The sequence below is a fragment of the Thamnophis sirtalis genome, unplaced genomic scaffold (assembly GCF_051295495.1).
Source record: "Thamnophis sirtalis isolate CommonGarterSnake01/CBP01778 unplaced genomic scaffold, rThaSir2_p1.2 scaffold_12, whole genome shotgun sequence".
Lineage (NCBI taxonomy): Eukaryota > Metazoa > Chordata > Lepidosauria > Squamata > Natricidae > Thamnophis > Thamnophis sirtalis.
The window spans coordinates 18209028-18228875 of NW_028261392.1; the positions used below are offsets into that span (position 1 = coordinate 18209028).

At 39.9% G+C, this 19848-nt stretch overlaps 1 protein-coding gene across 2 annotated transcripts; it reads left to right on the top strand.

The window, feature by feature from the left end:
- The first annotated feature begins 7319 nt into the window (after positions 1 to 7319).
- DHPS (deoxyhypusine synthase) lies at positions 7320 to 19606 on the top strand. 2 transcript variants are annotated; one of them, XM_087726199.1, is made up of 10 exons: positions 7320 to 7521; positions 9069 to 9299; positions 11316 to 11480; positions 12271 to 12392; positions 12618 to 12714; positions 13059 to 13145; positions 15058 to 15163; positions 16977 to 17080; positions 18573 to 18698; positions 18870 to 19606. In XM_087726199.1, exons 2-10 carry the CDS (start codon positions 9096 to 9098, stop codon positions 18963 to 18965), a joined length of 1107 nt encoding a protein of 368 aa, XP_087582325.1. In that variant the 5' UTR covers positions 7320 to 7521; positions 9069 to 9095; the 3' UTR covers positions 18966 to 19606. The 2 variants fall into 2 exon arrangements, with proteins under 2 accessions (XP_087582325.1, XP_087582326.1); XM_087726200.1 differs by lacking the exon at positions 7320 to 7521 and adding an exon at positions 10528 to 10585 and having other exon boundaries at positions 9135 to 9299.
- Positions 19607 to 19848: the final 242 nt, after the last annotated feature.

Below are 19848 nucleotides of genomic sequence, written 5' to 3' on the forward strand. Positions count from 1 at the left end.
AAGTCACTACTTACTTTTTGAAATGTTAAATATAATTTTCCTAACTGTTAAATAGTTTCATTGTCCTTCAGATACCAAGCAAGAATAGAACTAGTTTTAGTCATTTTGGAACTACAGCAAACTTTTATTTCATGCCACCTGGTAAGCCCAAATAGCTTAGAATTAAATCAAGTCATAATTGGAAAACAGTAATCTTATTACACCCTGCATAGGTAGCAATACCAGTAAAAGTAGCATTTGAGTAATGAGATTCATGACTTTTTCACATTATCCACAGTCCCTTTCCAGCATTCAATCAAGTTGCATGTTTCCACTTGAGATGTAAAGAGGCAATGACATCATAATGGTGTTCATTATTCGCTCAAGTAAATGCTACAAGTTATAGCAGATTAGTGTATCAACCCATATAAGTTGACCTTGCTGGTGATTCAGTTGGCTGCATCTGCTATAATTACAATGCAACAGGAGATGGAAGCAAATTAATCTTGGTACAGCTGAACATGTGCCCTCCTGATTGCAAAGAAATTGGGTAGCAAGAGGAGGAATAATTTTAACTATCCTTAAAATAGATAAGCACTGGTTTCCAATTCTGATTACAATATGAAAGGACAGAAAATAAGAGATACAGAGGTTTACAATTTCATATTATGTGTGTGTGTGTGCATGCACACACACACACACACATACAAAGAATATCTCAATACCCTATGACTATCACTAAGTGCTGCATCTTATGATTCATGATGAATGTATGATGACTATGATTATGTTTTATCCCTTGTATTTTTTATGTATAGAGCCTATGCACCAAAGACAAATTCCTCCTGTGTCCAATCACACTTAGCCAATAAAGAATTCTATTATATTATAGAAATATCCTCAGATTTATCTATTGATTTTGAAAAAAAAAAAGATAAGATACCCTTAAATCTGGATTATTAAAAAAGAAAACAAATGCAGAAAAATAACAATTGACAAAGCAGTGATGGGTTGATATAGACTTCTGGTATTGTATTGTATTAATATTTATGGTTTATAGTGGTTTACGCTTAAAGCAAAATAGGTAAAGCTATCTTTTGTTCTTAAACGTAGACTCATGTTTACATTGAAGATTCTCAGTGTGCTGTACTGAATGGAAAACAATAGGTTGAAGAACTTAGAGAAGAACATTTAAATCAAAACATGATTCACATGTTTTCTACATTAGGTTTTGGCTCACTGTGAATGTTTACTTTTTCAATTTTGTCCATGTAGTATCTTCTGAGAGATAGAAAGAACTAAGTTTCTCTCTTGGGCCCAGTATTCTTTCACATATTCAAAAATGACCTATAAGAGGGCATTAAGGGGTCACTCATAAAATTTGCAGATGACACATACCATATTTTTTGGAGTATAAGACGCACCTTTTCCCCCCAAAAAAGGAGGTGAAAATCTGGGTGCGTCTTATACACTGAATACAGTATTTTTGGCCTCCCGAAACCCTGCCCCCTTTGCAAAATTGGATGTGCAGAGGGGTTGGCAGGCCTGCAAAGTGCTCCTAGGGGCTGGGGAGGGCAAAAACAAGTGAAAATGGGCTGTTTATTTGCTTGTTTTTGCCCCCCAGCCCCCAGGAGCACTCTACAAGCCTCCCAAAGCCTATGCATGCCGGGTTTTTTGCTCATTTTTGCCCCCTCCCCCAGCCTCCAGGAGCATTTTGCAGGCCTCTCAAACTCTCTGCATGCTCCATTTTTCACAAAAAAATGAAATGTACAAGGGGTTTGGGAGGCCTGCAGAGTGCAAATACTTTTTTTAAAAAAATTACCTCTTCAAAATCTTGGTGCATCTTAAACACTAAAAAATACGGTAGCTGGGAGAAATTGCTAACAAGATAGTCTCAAGATTCAGAACAATCTTGACAGACTTCATCATTGGACATTATCCAACAAGATGTAGTTTAGGGGTGAGAAAAACTAAGATTCTGCATTAAGGGAGGGGAAAAAACATATGCACAAGTACACAATAGGCAATATCTGATTCAACAGTAATGCCAGTGAGAGAGATAGGTATCCTGGTGGATCACTGTCTGAGTATGAATAGACAATGTGCTGCAACTATCAAAAATACCAATGCAGTGCTGAGGTGCCTCATCTGAGAGATAGTACATGATCAAGAGAAATCAGAGTACCCCACTACCAGAGGTGGGTTCCTACCAGTTTGCACCTATTCAGTACAACCGGTTTGTCAAATCTACCGAACTGGTTAGAAGAGGTTCTACCAGTGGACCTGGAAAGCAGGCCACACCTACAGAAGAGTTTCCAAAAAATTTTGAAACCCACCACTGGCAAGGATCTTGTAACTTGACAGCTTTAAGACTTGTATGCTTCAATGCCAGAGTTTCTGAATAGCTACTTGGACCCACCTAAGTACTAATTAAGAGTCCTCCAGGATTGGGCGGCCTAGAAATTTAACAAACAAGCAAATAAATAAATAAATAATTCATAATTTCATATCCGCGGCAAGCCACTCCCATCCAGTCACATGGGTGGCAAGCCACTCCCACAAAGGAGGCCACACCCACAGAGTAGGTTCCAACAATTTTTGAAACCCACCACTGCCCTCTACATTGCACTTATGAGACCACATTTGGAATACTGCATCCAGTTTACCACAATACAGAAAAGATGGCAAGTCCCTAGAAAGAGTGTAGAGAAGAGCAACTAGCAACCACTTCTTACAGCGGTTTGATTAGATCTGAACCTTGAGAATTATTTCTTCATAAATGATATAACTATTCTCTATGCTCCTATCCGGGATCATCAATATGTTTATTTCCAGACATTATTTTGTACCTTTTTTCCCCCCCACAATCATCCTTATAAGTCTGCTAAAACTCATGTTGGGGAAATGATACACACATTTTACATTTCAAATAGTTTAACTTTTTATAGCTTTTGTGTATTATATAAAAACTGGAGGCTGGATGAGAAAGATTTCCCACCGCCCTCCTTTGCCTATAATGAATGCAGAAATAGGATAAATCTCCTTTTTTGGTAGAGGAAGAAGAAAGAAGATTTGTGCTTATAGCACATAAACTCCCCTGAATATATAACATTATTCATTCAGTCTGAAGAATCTGTAAGCTGGCCGGAGATAAAAGGTACTCCTGAGACATAAACACATGATCAGAGACACAAAGGAGGTAGAATTGTTTTCCCAAACCTTTCTTTTATTTCTCAACCATAAAAGGCTCTGCTAAAACACTTAAATGTGTTTCACAATGCAAGCTGAAGAAAGAAGCGAATAAAGAATCAGGAATAAAGTGCCAGGAGAGATTGCAGGCTGGATCATTAGCTTAAATAAACAAACAGTGTCTTATTTTAGACACAGTGATTTTATATTCTTCACTTTAATTTGCAGCCTCCACCTCCACACATTTCGTTACCAGCTGTATAAGGAGGCAGCTCATAGATTTATTTCTGGGTAGGCATAATGCCTACTGAATGACTTTACTACCCCGTATTGACACATCTGAGCTATTTGTGTGAGAGACCCATGTGTTAAAAAGAATAAGAAAAAGTTACTGTTTTTAGGAAATGTTTCAGTCTTCAGAATTTATTTTGGGCAATGACACCAATATTCAATGCTGCTCGTGTAAATTCAAATGTCATGTTTAGATGGTTGCATGGAAACCAGACACCATGGTCCTCTCAATTGACCTGGGTTAGTCCTACAGAGCAAATGCTTAGCTGTTTCTTCACTTCTCATGTCTCCCACTCTATCAAAAAGAAAGAAAAGAGAAATTGGCAGAAGGACTTGGAAATGTAATTGTGCAACTTTTCTGTAGACATTCTCAGTCATCCTGACCATCCCAAAGGTGCTTTTTCAGGAGGCAACTGGATTTTCTTTGAAGACATTTCGCTTCTCATCCAAGAAGCTATTTCAGCTCTGACAGGATAGTGGGGAATGAGAAGATTTATATTCCTTTCAGGCAGCTGGTAATTTGCATCCTTTTAGCAGGTCCTTGAAGCACTTGGAGCTCTATCTGTGTCCTCAGGGTCACCTGAGTGGTGCTCCTGGTTCCTGTAGTCTGCAATTTTTCTCTGGAAATTCATTCCTATCCCCACACCATTCATAGGGTGTTCATCCCAAATTGTGTAGCTAAGTAGAGATTCTCAGTCATTCAGATCTACTATCTTGTCAGAGCTGAACCAGCTTCTTGGATGAGAAACAAAATGTATTCAGAGAAAAAACAAGCAAGTCCACAACCATGACCTAGATGACTGAGAATTTCTACAGACTTTTATACAATTTGGGATGAACACCCTTGGAATGGTGTGGGAATAGGAATGGATTTCCAAAGGAAAAAATTGCATACCTCAGGAACCAGAAGAATTACTCAGGTGACCCTGAGGACACAGATAAACCTCCAAGTGCTTCAATGACCCTCTAAAAGAATGCAAATGACCAGCCATCTGCAAGGAATATAAATCCTTCCATTCCCCACCTGTCAGAGCTGAAGAAGCTTCTTGGATGAGAAGCGAAACGTCTTCAAAAAAAGCAAAAAAGTCCAGTTGCCTCTTGAAAAAGCACCTTTGGGACAATTGTGCAATTCCCAAGCCCTCTTGATACAAGTATTGAAATAGGCTACTCAGTCATTGTTTGATGTAACGTCTACAATGCACAAGGCAATGTTTGATATTGTATCCATTTACTCTTATTCCCCTTTTCCATTATATTTCTTAACTGTCATATTTGCACTATGTCCTCCCTCAAAATACTAAAGGAATATTTGCTATATATATTGACGACAGCACCACAATTTACTTTATGCGCAAAAATGAAAGGACACTTGGATTCCCACAATGGGTAAATGGCTGCAAAAGATGGAGTTAACAGAGATGGATGAATTGACTTCTTTGATTAAAGAAAAAAAAAAAACACCACAATTTTGTTTCTACTTAGAAACCACTTTTGGACTTTGTGCTTCAGGTGGGAAAAATGATCTTTTGATTTTGGGCTTTACCAATTAATAGGTTTGTTATTTAGAAACGGCTAGTTTATATTACTATGTGAAAGTAAAAAGTTGCGGTTCGACGCTATTATCTTATTTTACTGCACCAAAGGGAGTCAGAAGTCAGTGCCTTTTCTTTTTTTCCCTTTGCCTTACACTTTTCCCTTCCCTTCCCTTCTCCCTCCCTTACTTTCCTACTATTTCCTTCGGTATTTTATATTATAAATTAATTAAAAAATACTAAAAGAATATATAGTGTTTTTCCCCCCTTGCAACAGTCCTCAGTACCATATGATGCTGAGAGATGCTAACTTGCTGGCTGGAACATTAATTTTTAACATAAGGACCATGGTAGCAAGTGTAATTTTGCCTGTTCTGTTTAAACAGACGCAGAGGGTGTTCCCAAAATCACTCCTCTCTGAAGCTAAGGGAATTGCCACTAGAGATTTAATCCCAACACAAACACTTGTGCATGCATACACACACACACACACACACACATTTGCCTTCATGAATGGATTTCAAGATCATTTTAAAGTGCTCAGAGGTGCAAATTTAATTTTTATAGTTAATTCATTGAAGGCTGTTGTTTCAGTTATTGAGATAGTCTCTTATGGTTGGCTCATGTAGACTACCCAGAATCAGCTAAACTGGGCCAATCTGCAAATGAAATAATTAAATAACTGTTGAATCACATCATTGCTAACGTGGTTAAGATCCCTAAAAATTGAATCATTTATTTCTAATAATGTATATATTTCTTGCAGTGACTGGCTCTGCGTTTGGCAAACTTAAAATCCCACCCATCTTCAGGTGCATCAACTTCTCTAGCTTTTGTTCTTCCGATGATCTCTGTTTCTTTCTGTAACAGGACCGTTTCCCTTGATATAAGACTATTCATTAAATGATGGTTCAAAGTTACCTCAGCCAATTGTTGCATTATCTCGGCAGTCACGTGACTGAGATTTGGGTACTGGCTCACATTTATAATTGAATGCAGCATCCTGTAATCACATGACTTTTTTTGCTGATTTCTGGCAAACACACCCATAGAAAAGCTGGATTTGCTTAACAACTGCATGACTCACTTTGCAACCATTTGATTCATTTAACAACTGCTGTAAAAATGTTGTAAAATTGGGTCCAGTTATGACAACAAGAACCTATGGCAGAAAGTCTGGTTCCAATTGTGATTATAAATAAAAAACTACCTGTAAGGCACCTGTTTCCTCATTCTCAGACCACATATTCTTGAACAGTATTATCTATGCCATCCTCTTTTTCCCCGATTAGCAATAATTAGGCTCAAAGGCAAGAGCCAGAAAGATCTTTAGAAAAGAAACAGGAAAGGAGAAAGGCAAAATGCAATAAAGTTATCTGTAGAGATTCTCAGTCATCCAGATCATGATTGTCCCAAAGGTGTTTTTTCAGGTGGCAACTGGGCTTTCTTATTTTTTCTTTTCTTTTGAAGACATTTCACTTCTCATTCAAGAAGCTTCTTCAGCTCTGATAGGATAGTGGGGAATGGAAAGATTTATATTCCTTGCAGACAGCTGGTCATTTGCATCCTTTTAGAGGGTCATTGAAGCACTTGGAGGTTTATCTATGTCCTCAGGGTCATCTGAATAGTACTCCTGGTTCCTGTAGTCTGCAATTTTCCTCTGGAAATCTCATTCCTACTACCACACTTCAAAGGAGGTTCATCCAAAATTGTATAGCTAAAATTCTGTAGAGATTCTCAGCCATCCAGGTCATGGGTGTCCCAAAGGTGCTTTTTCGGGAGACAACTGGACTTTCTCATTTTTTCTTTTGAAGATGTTTCATTTCTCATCCAAGAAGTTTCTTCAGCTCTGACAAAATAATGGGGAATGGAAGGATTTATATTCTTTGCAGAAAGGTCTGTAGAGATTCTTAAATCACCCAGGTCATGGCTGACCCAAAGGGAAAAACCAGAAAGTCCAGTTGCCTCTTGAAAAAGCACCTTTGGGAAAACGATGGTCCGGATGACTGAGAATCTCCATAGACACATTAATCTTCCAAGTTGCCAAGTTTGGGAAAGCGACCTAGACCCAGGTCCTGTTCCCAGGCTGGTTGGGACCGATGGGACTTATAGTCCAGTAGCAAGAGGACTTTCACGGAGCTCTCTTTTGTAAAAAAACAAACAAACAAACAAACAAACAAACCCTAAAAAGGACGCACGTTGCCGCTCTAGGACTATCCTGGGCACAGCACCACCTGCCATCCTCCTTCCGGCTTCCGCCCGTCCTTGAAGCCGACTTCCTGCTCCCGCTCTTCGAGAATGGAGAAAGGGAACGCCTCCTGACGGAAGTTCAGCCCTTTCAGCGAGTGGAACCCGCCAAGCGCTCTTTCTGCCCAACTCTGCCGCCGGCCGCTTAGGGGGCGGTTCTCGGTTGGCTTAGCCCGAGGAGGTCCGAGCGGGTTGCCCGGCTCTGCCCTGCCCAGCCGACCTCCAGGGAGGCGTTGACTCCGGAGGTGGCAGAGCTCGTAGGACTCTCGAGGAAAGTCTCCAGGTAAGAAGCAGGAAAGATCTGGGCGCTTTGATATTAAAAGAATTAGGGGTGGGGGGTGTTTTTTAAGGGGGGGGGATGCCAAGGATTTCCCACCCATGCATTTGCATTGCATTGATTGCCCACCAAAAGCATTGCATTGATTGCCCACCAAAAGCATTGCATTGATTGCATTGCTTTTATTGTGGATCCTGCTGTGGTGCTCTCAGTGGGGCTGGTTGGATGGGAGCTGGTCTTCAGCTCTTCTGTAGAGGCAGAACAAAAGCAAGGTGGGACCAGGTGGGCAGGAGCACCCTTCTGTGCCACCCCACAGGGCATAGACAGAAGTGTGTGTTTGCACCTGAAAGGACAAAAGCAATATTTCACAGATGTCCTGCAAATCTCTTTCCCCACCCCATCCACTTTGCATGGCCATCGGCCTATTAAGGCTCACTGGTGCCCTAAGCACTGGCAAATCTTGGTGCCCCTCCTCCTTTGTACATACTGTACAAATGAAGCCAAGTTTCATTGGTTTTTTCTTTCTTTTTCAACTTTGTGGTGCCCCCTTTGAACCTGGTACCCTAAGCACATGCTTAGTCTGCTTAATGGTTAATACACCTCTGGGCATCAGGGCAACACACACACAGACCTGCATGGTCACCCTTCTCCGATGCCTTTGAAACCTGGAGTTGCCAGGAATCTAAGGAGCATCTAGTTTTCCTAGATTTATATATATATGTATGTATGTATGTATGTATGTATGTATGTATCTATCTATCTATCTATCTATCTATCTATCTATCTATCTATCTATCTATCTATCTATCTATCTATCTTTGTTTGTTTGTTTGTTTGTTTGTTTGTTTATATATATATATATATATATATATATATATATATATATATATATATATATATATATATATATATATATATATATATATATATATATATATATATATATATATATATATAAAACAATATATATATAAGTTATATATATATAACCACAAACCTGAAATGCCTGAAGAGGAATATTTGCAAAGTTGCATCTCCTAGGAGTGTCTGCAGTGGTAGAGTAAAGATAAGGAGTCTCAGATGTTCAAGTCCCAGCAGTCCTCAGAATTCTTCCCAGGGCTCTAATAGAATAGGAATAGAATTCTTTATTGGCCAAATGTGATTGGACATTCAAGGGATTTGTCTTTGGTGCATAGTCTCTCAGGGTACATAAAAGAAAATATACTCCTGGTGTTTACTCAGGCAAAATAATTAAGGAGGGGAAATGGGACTTCTGCAACATGCATGTCATTATCCAGAATTGCTTGGAAGAGAAATAGTTCACTGGGACGAACTGCTAAATGCAACTTCATCACTATTTGTATGGAATTGGCCATCCAGAAAATAGGGGAATGAAGGGAAATTACTCACACTTATTTATTTTTTTTCTTACATGGAAAACCACCTATAGGGGCCTAGAAACCCAAGAAGTATAGATCCAGGGTTCTGGAATGATAGTTACAGGACAGGAAATCTTTTAAATTCATATCTTATTTGTGACTTTATTTTCCCAGGCTGCAAATTGCTTTTCTGCCTGCCTGATGGAGAATGTGACTGGTGCCCTACCTGCTGGGGCAGTGGCTGCTGTATTAAAGCCCAGCGCAGAACTTCCCAAAGGGAGCTCAACTGTACATGGTTATGATTTTGATCATGGAGTAGACTATCATGCCTTGCTCCAGTCTTATCTCAACACTGGTTTCCAAGCTACCAGTTTTGGACAGGCTGTGAATGAGATCAATCGAATGGTAAGTGGCCGGAATGATTCCTGATGGGATGTGAAGGGACAGTAGACTAGATTAGATTAGATTAACAGAGTCGGAAGGGAACTTGTAGGTCATCTAGTCCAATCCCCCCACCTCAACCAAGCAGGAGACCCTACACCATTTCTGACAGATAGCAGTCCAATCTCTTCTTGAAAGCTTCCAGTGATGAAGCTCCCACAACTTCCGAAGGCAACTTCATTTCCATGGGTTGATTGTTCTCACTGTCAGAAAATTTGTCCTTGTTTCTAGGTTGAATCTCTCCTTGCTGAGTTTCCATCCATTATTCCTTGTCTGGCCTTCTGGTGCTTTGGAAAATAGCTTGACCCTTTCCTCTCTGTGGCAGCCCCTCAAATATTGGAACACTGCTATCATGTCTCCCCTGATCCTTCTCCTCACTAGACTAGTCATGCCAGGTTCCTGCAACTGTTCATTTTATATTTTAGCCTCCAGTCCCCTAATCCTCTTCGTTGCTCTTCTCTGGACTCTTTCTAGAGTCTCAACATCTTTTTTATAGTGGTGTGACCAAAACTGGATGCAGTATTCTAGGTGTGGTCTTGCTAAGGCTTTATAGAGTGGTATTAGTAACTTCACTTGATCTTGATTGTATCTACCTGTTAATGCAATTTAGGATTGTGGTGGCTTTTTTGGTTGCTGCCACACACTGCTGTAGAAGGGAAGGTACCTGATTCTATCCTTGGATGTGCTTAATGACTGTATCTCCACTTTCATAAATATACATTCTTGCCTATCCTGTATATCTTTTATTTGCTCACATTCTCACAATACTCTATTCTTGTTTATGTTACAATACAATTGGATGATTGGAATTCGGACTTGGGTACCTACAGCCTTTTGCTAATACTCTGCACACCACAGTGTTTCACAAAATAGCTATAAAATGCCAATTTGGTTTATTTGCCTAATGACTAGACTGCTCAACTCTGAAAAACGAGTCCACAGAACTATGCTTCAGATTAGTTTCAGAAAGATTAGTTATTGTTATGCTCCGATGAACTTTAATCTTATCATCTCATCATTATGGCATGGAGTTAATATCCATAATGGTCTGGATTTTGATGGGCAACCTGTAATATGACGAGGCTGAGGGAATGAAGTAGATTTTGGATGGAATCATTTCAAAGTGGTGACCGCCCCAAAAATCCTTTTTTTTATTTTTTATTTTGGTAACTTCTGCTTTTTGTCTACCTAGGGTTGGTTCAAGCCATGAACAGGATCATTGTTTTCACAAGCCTGGTCACAAATTGCAAGTCTGTATACAGATCCTTTCACCTGGCCTTAGATAACAATCTCCTCTTGCAAGCCCTAATAAACCCCTGGTTGTGGTGGTTTTATCTTTGCTAGTTGACTTAATTTCAAAACAATCCTCTCTCCTCCTCATCTCTTTCATTTCAGATTATCTAATTTGGAAGTAAGGGACGTGGTGGCTCAGTGACTAAGAGGCTGAGCTTGTCGATCAGAAAGGTCGGCAGTTCGGCAGTTTGAATTCCTAGCATCGCGTAACGGAATGAGCTTCCGTTATTTTTCCCAGCTTCTGCCAACCTAGCAGGTCGAAAACTTGTGAAAAATGCAAGTAGAAAAATAGGAACCACCTTTGGTGGGAAGGTAACAGTGTTCCGTGTGCCTTCGGTGTTTAGTCATGCCGGCCACATGACCCCGGATATGTCTTCGGGCAACGCTGGCTCTTTGGCTTTGAAACAGAGATGAGCACCGCCTCCTAGATTTGGGAACAACTAGCACATATGTGCGAGGGGAACCTTTACCTTTAATCTGGAAGTAAACTAAACATTTTCAATCAAATGTATCTATTCTTTATAACTGCATCCCATTTCGTCTGCAATTATAACTGGCTTAAAACATTTGTTGTTTGTGTAAACAAGATTTGTTTTGTTTTATTTAGCCTTCTTCCCTGCTAGAAGCTCTGAAATACAGTGTTTCACCTGGGTTGAATTTGATTCAAATAATTGGATTCTGTTGCAGATAGAAGCAAAGTTGACACCATTAGGGGAAGATGAAGGAAACCATGCTGATTTGAATCCCTGTTCTCGCCGCCTGACTGGCTGTACAATTTTCTTAGGCTTCACTTCCAACCTCATCAGCTCAGGTGTTCGCGAGTCCATCCGCTATCTGGTGCAACATAACATGGTATGGTTTGACTGAGAAATGTGTTTCTGCCTTTTATTTCTAAGTAAAATAAAAATATTTTTGGCATGTTTACGTGGTTGGAAACGGAAGTGAGTGTTTCAGAAAGAAGAATTAAGGGGGAATTTATTACACCACGTGGTTCTCTGACATTTAGATGGACATACAAGGCCTGGAAAGAAAGAAGTCATTGGGAAAATAGATAATCAGCCATTGATGTTGTGTGATTGATGGCAAAACTTAGCAAAAGTGGTCCTTCACAGAGGAGTCGAGTAGAACAGAACAGAACCAGACTAGAACTAGAACAGAACCAGTGCAGAATAGAATGGAATTATAATAGAACAGAATTACAACAGAATTACAACAGAACGGAAATAGAACAAAACAGAATAGAAATAGAACAGTATAGTATTAGAACAGAATAGAAATAGAACAGAACAGAATAGAATTAGAACAGAACAAAATAGAATAGAATAGAATTCTTTATTGGTCAAGTGTAGTTGAACACACAAGGAATTTGTCTCCAGTGTGTAAGCTCTCAGTATACATACAAACATACGGTGTACTTACGAACATAAGCTCTCAATGTACATAGAAACAACAAAATGATAAATCATAAGATATCAATAGAGAAGGTAATAAGAAATATTAGAAGGATAAAAGCAATACAGCCGTACTACATGGGTAAATATCCTTAGTTAACAACCCACATGAGTATAAAACCCTTAATTTCTAGGATGTTAATTGCAAACAAGCTTTGATCCTTTGTTGAGTGCTACTTTTGATTTTGTAGGTTGATGTTTTGGTGACCACAGCTGGCGGCGTGGAGGAAGATCTGATCAAATGCTTGGCACCCACTTACATTGGAGACTTTAGCTTGCAAGGGAAAGAACTACGACAGAATGGAATTAACAGGTGGTTCCTTTGGTTGTGCTGAAGGATATTCTGACCCCATCAGAAATCAGTATCTTTGATTATTTTTGTGACTGGTATTGTGCCTTGATACCACTTTCAGGTTTTCTCCTATATAATAACCTACACCTTCTCACATATAGTTGTGAGAAGGTGATCTAATTTGTGGTGTATAGAAAAGCAATGCAAAGTAGAGATCAATAGCTATTTCCTTTTCCCTTTCTCCAGGATTGGGAATCTCTTGGTGCCCAATGACAATTACTGCAAGTTTGAGGATTGGCTAATGCCAATCCTAGACCAGATGGTAACTGAACAAGACACAGAGGTGAGAGCTGGGACGTTAAGGGTGGAAAGTCTAGGTTTGAGTTGTTTTTCTGTATGAAAATTGCAAAATGTGTATGCTAATTTTAAATCTTTGGATTCTTCCTTCATGTCCCAGGGAGACGAAAATATAATGTTCTAAGAGGTGAAGGGCAATGTAACATTAAAACCAAGTCCTAATAATATTAAATCCTAACTCTTAAGATCCAAGATTTTGGATTTTAATTATTATTTTTTTGTTTATTAGATTCATGTTTATTTTTATATTTGAAGACATCCTTGTGCTTAACTTTTTCCCATACCCATCTGTGTTGTCTAACCATCCTTCGATTCTTCCCTGCCTTTCAGGGTATGAAATGGACTCCATCAAAGCTCATTGCTCGGCTTGGCAAGGAAATCAACAATCCAGAATCAGTCTCTTATTGGGCACAAAAGGTAGGTTGAGAAAGGAATTTCTATGTAATTCTTCATTTCATTTCTTTGTCTGTAAATGCTCTTCTTTGTTGTTACCGTAAGGGAGTGCCTTCTTTTTTCTAATCTCGGATAGCAATAGCACTTAGACTTACAGGTGAAACTCGGAAAATTAGAATATCATGCAAAAGTTCATTTATTTCCGTAATGCAACTTAAAAGGTGAAACTAATATATGAGATAGACTCATTACATGCAAAGCAAGATAGTTCAAGCCATGATTTGTAATTCTAATTTTTCGAGTTTCACCTGTACATACTGCTTCATAGTGTTTTTACAGCCCTCTCTAAGCAGTTTACAGAGTCAGCCTATTGCCCCCAACAATCTGGGTCCTCATTTTATCCACCTCAGAAGGATGGAAGGCTGAGTCAACATTGAGCTTGGTGAGAACTGCCGAACTGCAGCTAGCAGTCAGCTGAATAGCCGGCAGTGCTGCACTCTAACCACTGCGCCCCCGGCCTGTTTTATAGAAGTAAAATTCGACTTGCAATCATTTTTTTATTGACCGTTTGAAGTTATAACAGCACTGGAAAGTGAATGATGACTGTTTTTCACATAACCATTGCAGCCTCCCTAGGGTTCCATCATCAAAATTCAAACATTTAGGAACTAACATGTATTTTCAATGGTTGCAGTGTTCTGGGGTCATGTGATCAAATTTTGTGACCTTCGGACAAGCAAAGTCAAGAGGGAAATCAAACTCACTTAGCAACCGTGTTACTAACGTCACAAGTTCAGTTGTTCACTCAACAGGTGTGCCAAGAAAAGTCATAAAGTGGGACAGAACTTGCTTAGCAATAGAAGTTTTGGGCTCAATTGTGGTCATATGTTGAGGACTATCTGTATTTATATGAACTTGCACATGATCCTTGCAGGGATAGGATTCTACCGGTTCAGATCCGTTTGGGCAAACCAGTATCTCCGACGATCGTCTGGGAGTGAACCAGTTCGCTCCGACAATCCGGTTGGCCCGCCCGCCCCTGCGCTATAATCTGTCCTATATTTCCTTTGTTTGAAGCCCAGGTGATATGTTCTGGCCTTGGCTTTCTTTATCTTCCTTGAAACATTGCGGGAGACCTAATTGCCAATTAGTTTTGCAAGACCAAACGTAGCAAATAGAACTTCTCAGAGCTTGAACTGACCAGATGAACTAATTGCTTCCTGCAAAGGCTTGTGTCTGTTTGCTCCTCTTTTATGTCCTATGGGAGGGGCCAATCATCTCCAAGCCTTACTCCCGAGTCGTCCCTTTTTTTCTTAACTGTTCTTTCCTTCTGGCAGCTCTGTGCGTGCGCACACTGGGAACAGGCTCATACTGTTCTTCTGCCTCGATGATGTCAGACTCCGGAGGCAGCACGTCACTACCAGATGGCCTTGGCCCCCTCTCTGCCTCCAATGCAGAGCCCTCGTCCGAGTCTTCCCCAGCCATCGGGACTGGCCCATGTTCCTCCCCAACCTCCTCAGTGTCCGACTCTGCTGCCAGCTCTGCTGGCCGCTGGTGGGCCACAACACCCTTGGACAAACAAGGCCAAGAGTGAAATCAAATTAACTTAGCAACTGTGTTCCTATCTTAACAAGTTCAGTGGTTCACTCAACAGGTGTGGCAAGAAAGATCGTAAAATGGGACAGAACAACCGTCTTGCTTAGTAACAGAAATTTTGGGCTCAATTGTGGACATGTCGAGAACTATCTGTATTGATATGATCTTTGGTATTGCAAATATTGTTTTCCTAGTGGATAGCTTGTTCTTTCCCCCAGTATTAGAATTTCCTTTAAAACTGGGCTCCAAAGAAAGATGAATAAATATTTAATGCATAAAACAAATGCAGGAAGTGCATCTCTAGCTTCTGTGAGCCAAGCTACTTATATTTTCTCAACAGAATAATATTCCTATATTGAGCCCAGCAATAACAGATGGATCCCTTGGAGACATGATTTTCTTCCATTCCTATAAGAAACCAGGTCTTGTGCTGGACATCGTAGAAGGTGAATGAAGATAATTTGCAACGTAAATTTGACCCTCAGTAATCTGTAATAGTCTGTTTGCAACTTCTGCTTTACATCAAAAAAGCAGCTCAAGAGTTACAAGCTGCTGCTGCATTCCTTTTTTTTTTAGTTATAAAAATTTATTGAACTCTGATTAGCAAACATCAAGTAACTAAATTCACATTAATCCAAGATGCATGGAAGATAACTTTTGAAAATAAAAAAGTACTGAAAAGCAAGTAAAGATCCTGTACATGTAGAAATTTATCATATACGGGAGGTAAACGATGGACATTATGCTCTATTGCTGTTAAGGCAAAGGATAAAATCCATCCAATATTTGATAGAAATATACTTTCTGCCGCCAATATTTTATCATTTTAACTTTGTGATTATTTTTTTCTGATGTAGCAGCTGAAGAGGCCTTGCAAGAGACCTTTCAACTGTTATATTATCAAGAGTTTTCCAATGCTGGGAAATTACAATTTAAATGGTAAAATTAAATAGCTAAATGGTAAAATTAAATAGCTAAAAACATCCTAATTTTCAAACTTGAGATTAGCTCCTGTAAATAGATGCAGTAAATCTAACTCTGAGGGAATATACAGTTGTTTGTTTAGTAAAGATACTTATCTCCCCCAAATATGTATGGAAAGCTGACAGGCCGGATTTGAGATCTGAGTGCTGCACAGCGGTATGAGCTTCCGTCCCAGCCCCTGCCTATCTATCAGTTTGAAAGCATGCAAATGCAAGTAGCCCAATAGGTACCACTTTGGTTGGAAGGTAACAGCATTCAAAGATAACAGCCTTTGGCATATAGCCGTGATGGCTAATTTTTTTCTGGACCAAGTGCCCAAAGAGTGCGTGTGCAAATGCACATGCACGCTCAACCCCCCAAAATGCAATGCATGCCCATCCCTCACATGCGCCCTGCCCCCCTCCTGTGCATATGCGGATCACCCTCTCCCGTGCATGCCCTCCCCAGCACATACGCGGTAGAGACCCAAAGGCTACCAGACTGACGGGAGGCGCACACATGACACATATATTCATGCTGGCCATATAATCATGGAAGTGTCTTTGGACAACTCTGGTTCCCATGGCCAAGAAATGGAGATGAGCATTGTGCCTATACATACACATGCACACACAAACACACCTACCCCAACCTGACAGGAATGACATGCCAACAATGTAAACTCCCAGTGCTGCTTTCCCAAAACTGGAAAAACAGGGAAATTCCACAAGAAGAGGAAGTAATTAGGAAAATTCTGATTTGTGCTGAAGTGAATAAAATGACGGAACTGAAGAACAAAGACGAATCCAAATATTATAAGATCTGGGATAAATTTTATCGATGGTTGGAATCAGAAAGGGAAGACTCAAAATAAGCAATGGCTAAGATTCTTAGAATAGAGATTAGAAATATGTATGAAATTGTAACAGTGAAAATGGATAAGACAAGAACAAAGCAAAATCGATGGAAATAGGATATCCTTATATTTGTAAATACTGAATAGACCAATTGTAAATAAGCATGATGGTTATAATACTTAACTTTATATTCTAGTATGTATGGCAAAGACATTGCCAGCACAGTTACACTGTGTCCAATGTTTTAATGTGTGTTTAATTAAAAAAAAAAAACTTCTTAATTAAAAAAAAAGAAAACTTCCAGTGCAGTTCTTGCATTGAAGTTGAGGTTAGCAAATGCTGTATGTTGAAAGCTCAGCAGCTGTAGGCTTATTGTTGAGATGTACAATGTGTGTTTGCAGCACTTCCATCATAACCGTTATTGTCATCTCTCTTACAGACCTGAAACTCATTAATAGCCAGGCCATCTTTGCCCGGAAGACAGGAATGATCATCTTGGGTGGAGGCCTTATTAAGCACCACATTGCCAATGCAAATCTGATGGTGAGGGAGAGTGGTGTGCAGTAGCCACAAAGTCAGGGTTGATTTGGAAGGAAGGGACTATGGTGTCAGATAAAACATTTGCTTAAGCAAAATGAACCTAGAGACATCTTTGTGCTATCCTTCAATTCCTATAATTTTAACCAAATGGCTTGCAACAATAAAACAAAATAGCTTAGATTTATATACCGCTTCACAGTGCTTTACAGCCCTCTCTAAGCACTTTACACAGTCAGCATATTGCCCCCCCCCTCCCCAAACAATCTGGCTCCTCATTTTACCCACCTTGGAAGGATGGAAGATTGAGTCAACCTTGAGTTGGTGAGACTCAAACTGCCAAACTCTTGGTAGCCAGTGATCATCAGAAATAGCCTGCAGTACTGCATTCTAGCCACTGTACCACCACCGCTCATATATATTTTCAAATATTTTAAAATGTAGATATTTAAAGGCAATCTAGTAATCCATTATACCAGAAAAGAGTTCATAAGGTGAACATTTTTACATTGGAGAATTCTGCAGAGAATTAAAATGGTTGCAAGTAAAGCCATGAGTTGTTCAACTCACAGGTCATCACCACAAAACCAGTTGAGGTCGTAATTCTTGACAGTCAGGAAGATCTCATGCTATGAATTTGTTCCCTGCATGTTGAATGTAAGATCAGTCCTTGGCCATTCTTCACGCTGTCCTATTTAGTAGGTCTTGGAAGGACTTCTGCAAGAAGTTTGATGTTCTTCTGCCAGAGTGGAGAATATTACGCTAAATATTTATTGGGTCTAATAATCATTTGTTGAAGTTGCTCTGAAGCACTTGTTCATTACCCTTTCATTTTGGAAATGATTATTGTATTTTTCGGAGTATAAGACGCACCTTTTTCCCTCAAAAAGAGGCTGAAAATCTGGGTATGTCTTTTACACTGAATACAGCCTTTTTTGCCTCTTGAAACTCTGCCCCTTCACCAAAATGGCCGTGCAAAGTTTTTAGAAGGCTTTTAGAGAGCCTTCTGGGGGCTGGGAAGGGCAGAAATGAGTGAAAAGGGACCTGTTTTTTGCCCCCTCCCCAGCCCCCAGCAGCACTCTAAGGTTCCTAAAAGCTATCTATGCCCTTTTTTTGACAAAAAGCGGGGCCGTTTTTTGCTCATTTTTGGTCACCCCCACCCCCTCAGGAGCACTCTACAAGCCTCCTAGGGGCTATTCATGCCCTTTTTGGGGGGGGGGGGAATCCGAGCCCGTTTTTGTGAAAAATGGACCGTTTTTGCGAGGTTTGCAGAGTGCAAAAACTTTTTTTTTTTATTTGCCTCTTCAAAACCTTGCTGTGTCTTATACTCCGGTGCGTCTTATACTCCGAAAAATACAGTAGATACATCAGAGCAATGCTGGTCTTAATGACAATTGGAGATCTGCTGATCGTAGCCCTGGTATATCTAATCAAGATATAATCAATCAGCTGAGCCTTAGAGGTCACCAAGTTTTTTGATGTTTTTTTTTGTTTCCAGAGAAATGGAGCTGACTTTTCCGTATATGTCAACACTGCACAGGAGTTTGATGGTTCAGATTCAGGAGCTCGGCCTGATGAGGCAGTGTCCTGGGGAAAGATCCGTTTGGATGCCAAGCCTATCAAGGTATTGGGGGGGAGGGGGCAAGAAGGGACTGAGATCATGTGCTGGCATGGATGGGACAGGATCCAGGACTACCATCATAATCATCCTGACAAGCAATGTATTTTAGAAAAAGCAGATGGATGTTTTGGAGAGGGGCCAAACATCTGAGCTACCATGTTTTTCTCTTACCAGGTCTATGCTGATGCTTCTTTGGTTTTCCCATTGCTGGTTGCAGAGACTTTTGCTCAGAAACCAAATGCTTTCGTTCAAGAAAAGAAAAATGACTGAATTGGGAACTGCTGCATGAGGCATTTTTCAATGTTCAGAACTGCCTGCTTTCATCCTGCATAACATCAGTCAGCACCTGTGTTGAAATTGCCACGACGATCTCCCTGGATGAAAGGGGGAATTGACCATTCAGACAGCAACCTCTACAATCCCCACACGACAGAAGTGGTATCCCTGCATATTATACCTAAGTTGGGAAGCAGTCATTCTGTCAACCATTAATCTTTGCAATGATGGATCTTGCACTGCAAAATATGATGCAGTTGGGAAGGTGTGAAGACCCTCAATTGTGTGCTCAATTCTTCCAAAGAATTTTTATGCAACGGTGGAACACCTAAGGGTTCTGGAATTTGATTTGTGTGTTTGTTTGTGTGTCTTTTAAGGACTGAACCAGGCCATACCTCTGTGACCTAGTCTCTCCTGTCTTCTCAGTTAGCCCCTGATATTTATTCACGGTGTTTTATGTGGATTTGACAAAGAGTCATCATTTTGTAATAGTTTAAACATATGATTGTTTCTTACTTTGGGATACCTTTTTGCCATCCAAATGACTGTGTATGAGTTAAGAACAGCTGGTTTTTTATTATTATTATTATTCTTTCTGGGGCAAAATTATGAGCTGATTAAATTTTTTTATTGAATGATATGTTTAATATTCTGCATTTGTTTATGGGCTTTTCAAGATGACACAGTTTTGATTTGCATACTATGAGGAAGTGGAAGTTAAATAATGGCTTTCAATTATTTTAAAGAAAACAAGGCTTTGTGGCAAGGAACTCAGATTTATAGGGTAACCTGAAGTTCCAAGCCTTCAGTAGTGCTGGACAAAATATTGTGTTTCCCCCAAAAATAATAATTGACCCACCAAAATAAACGTTTGGCC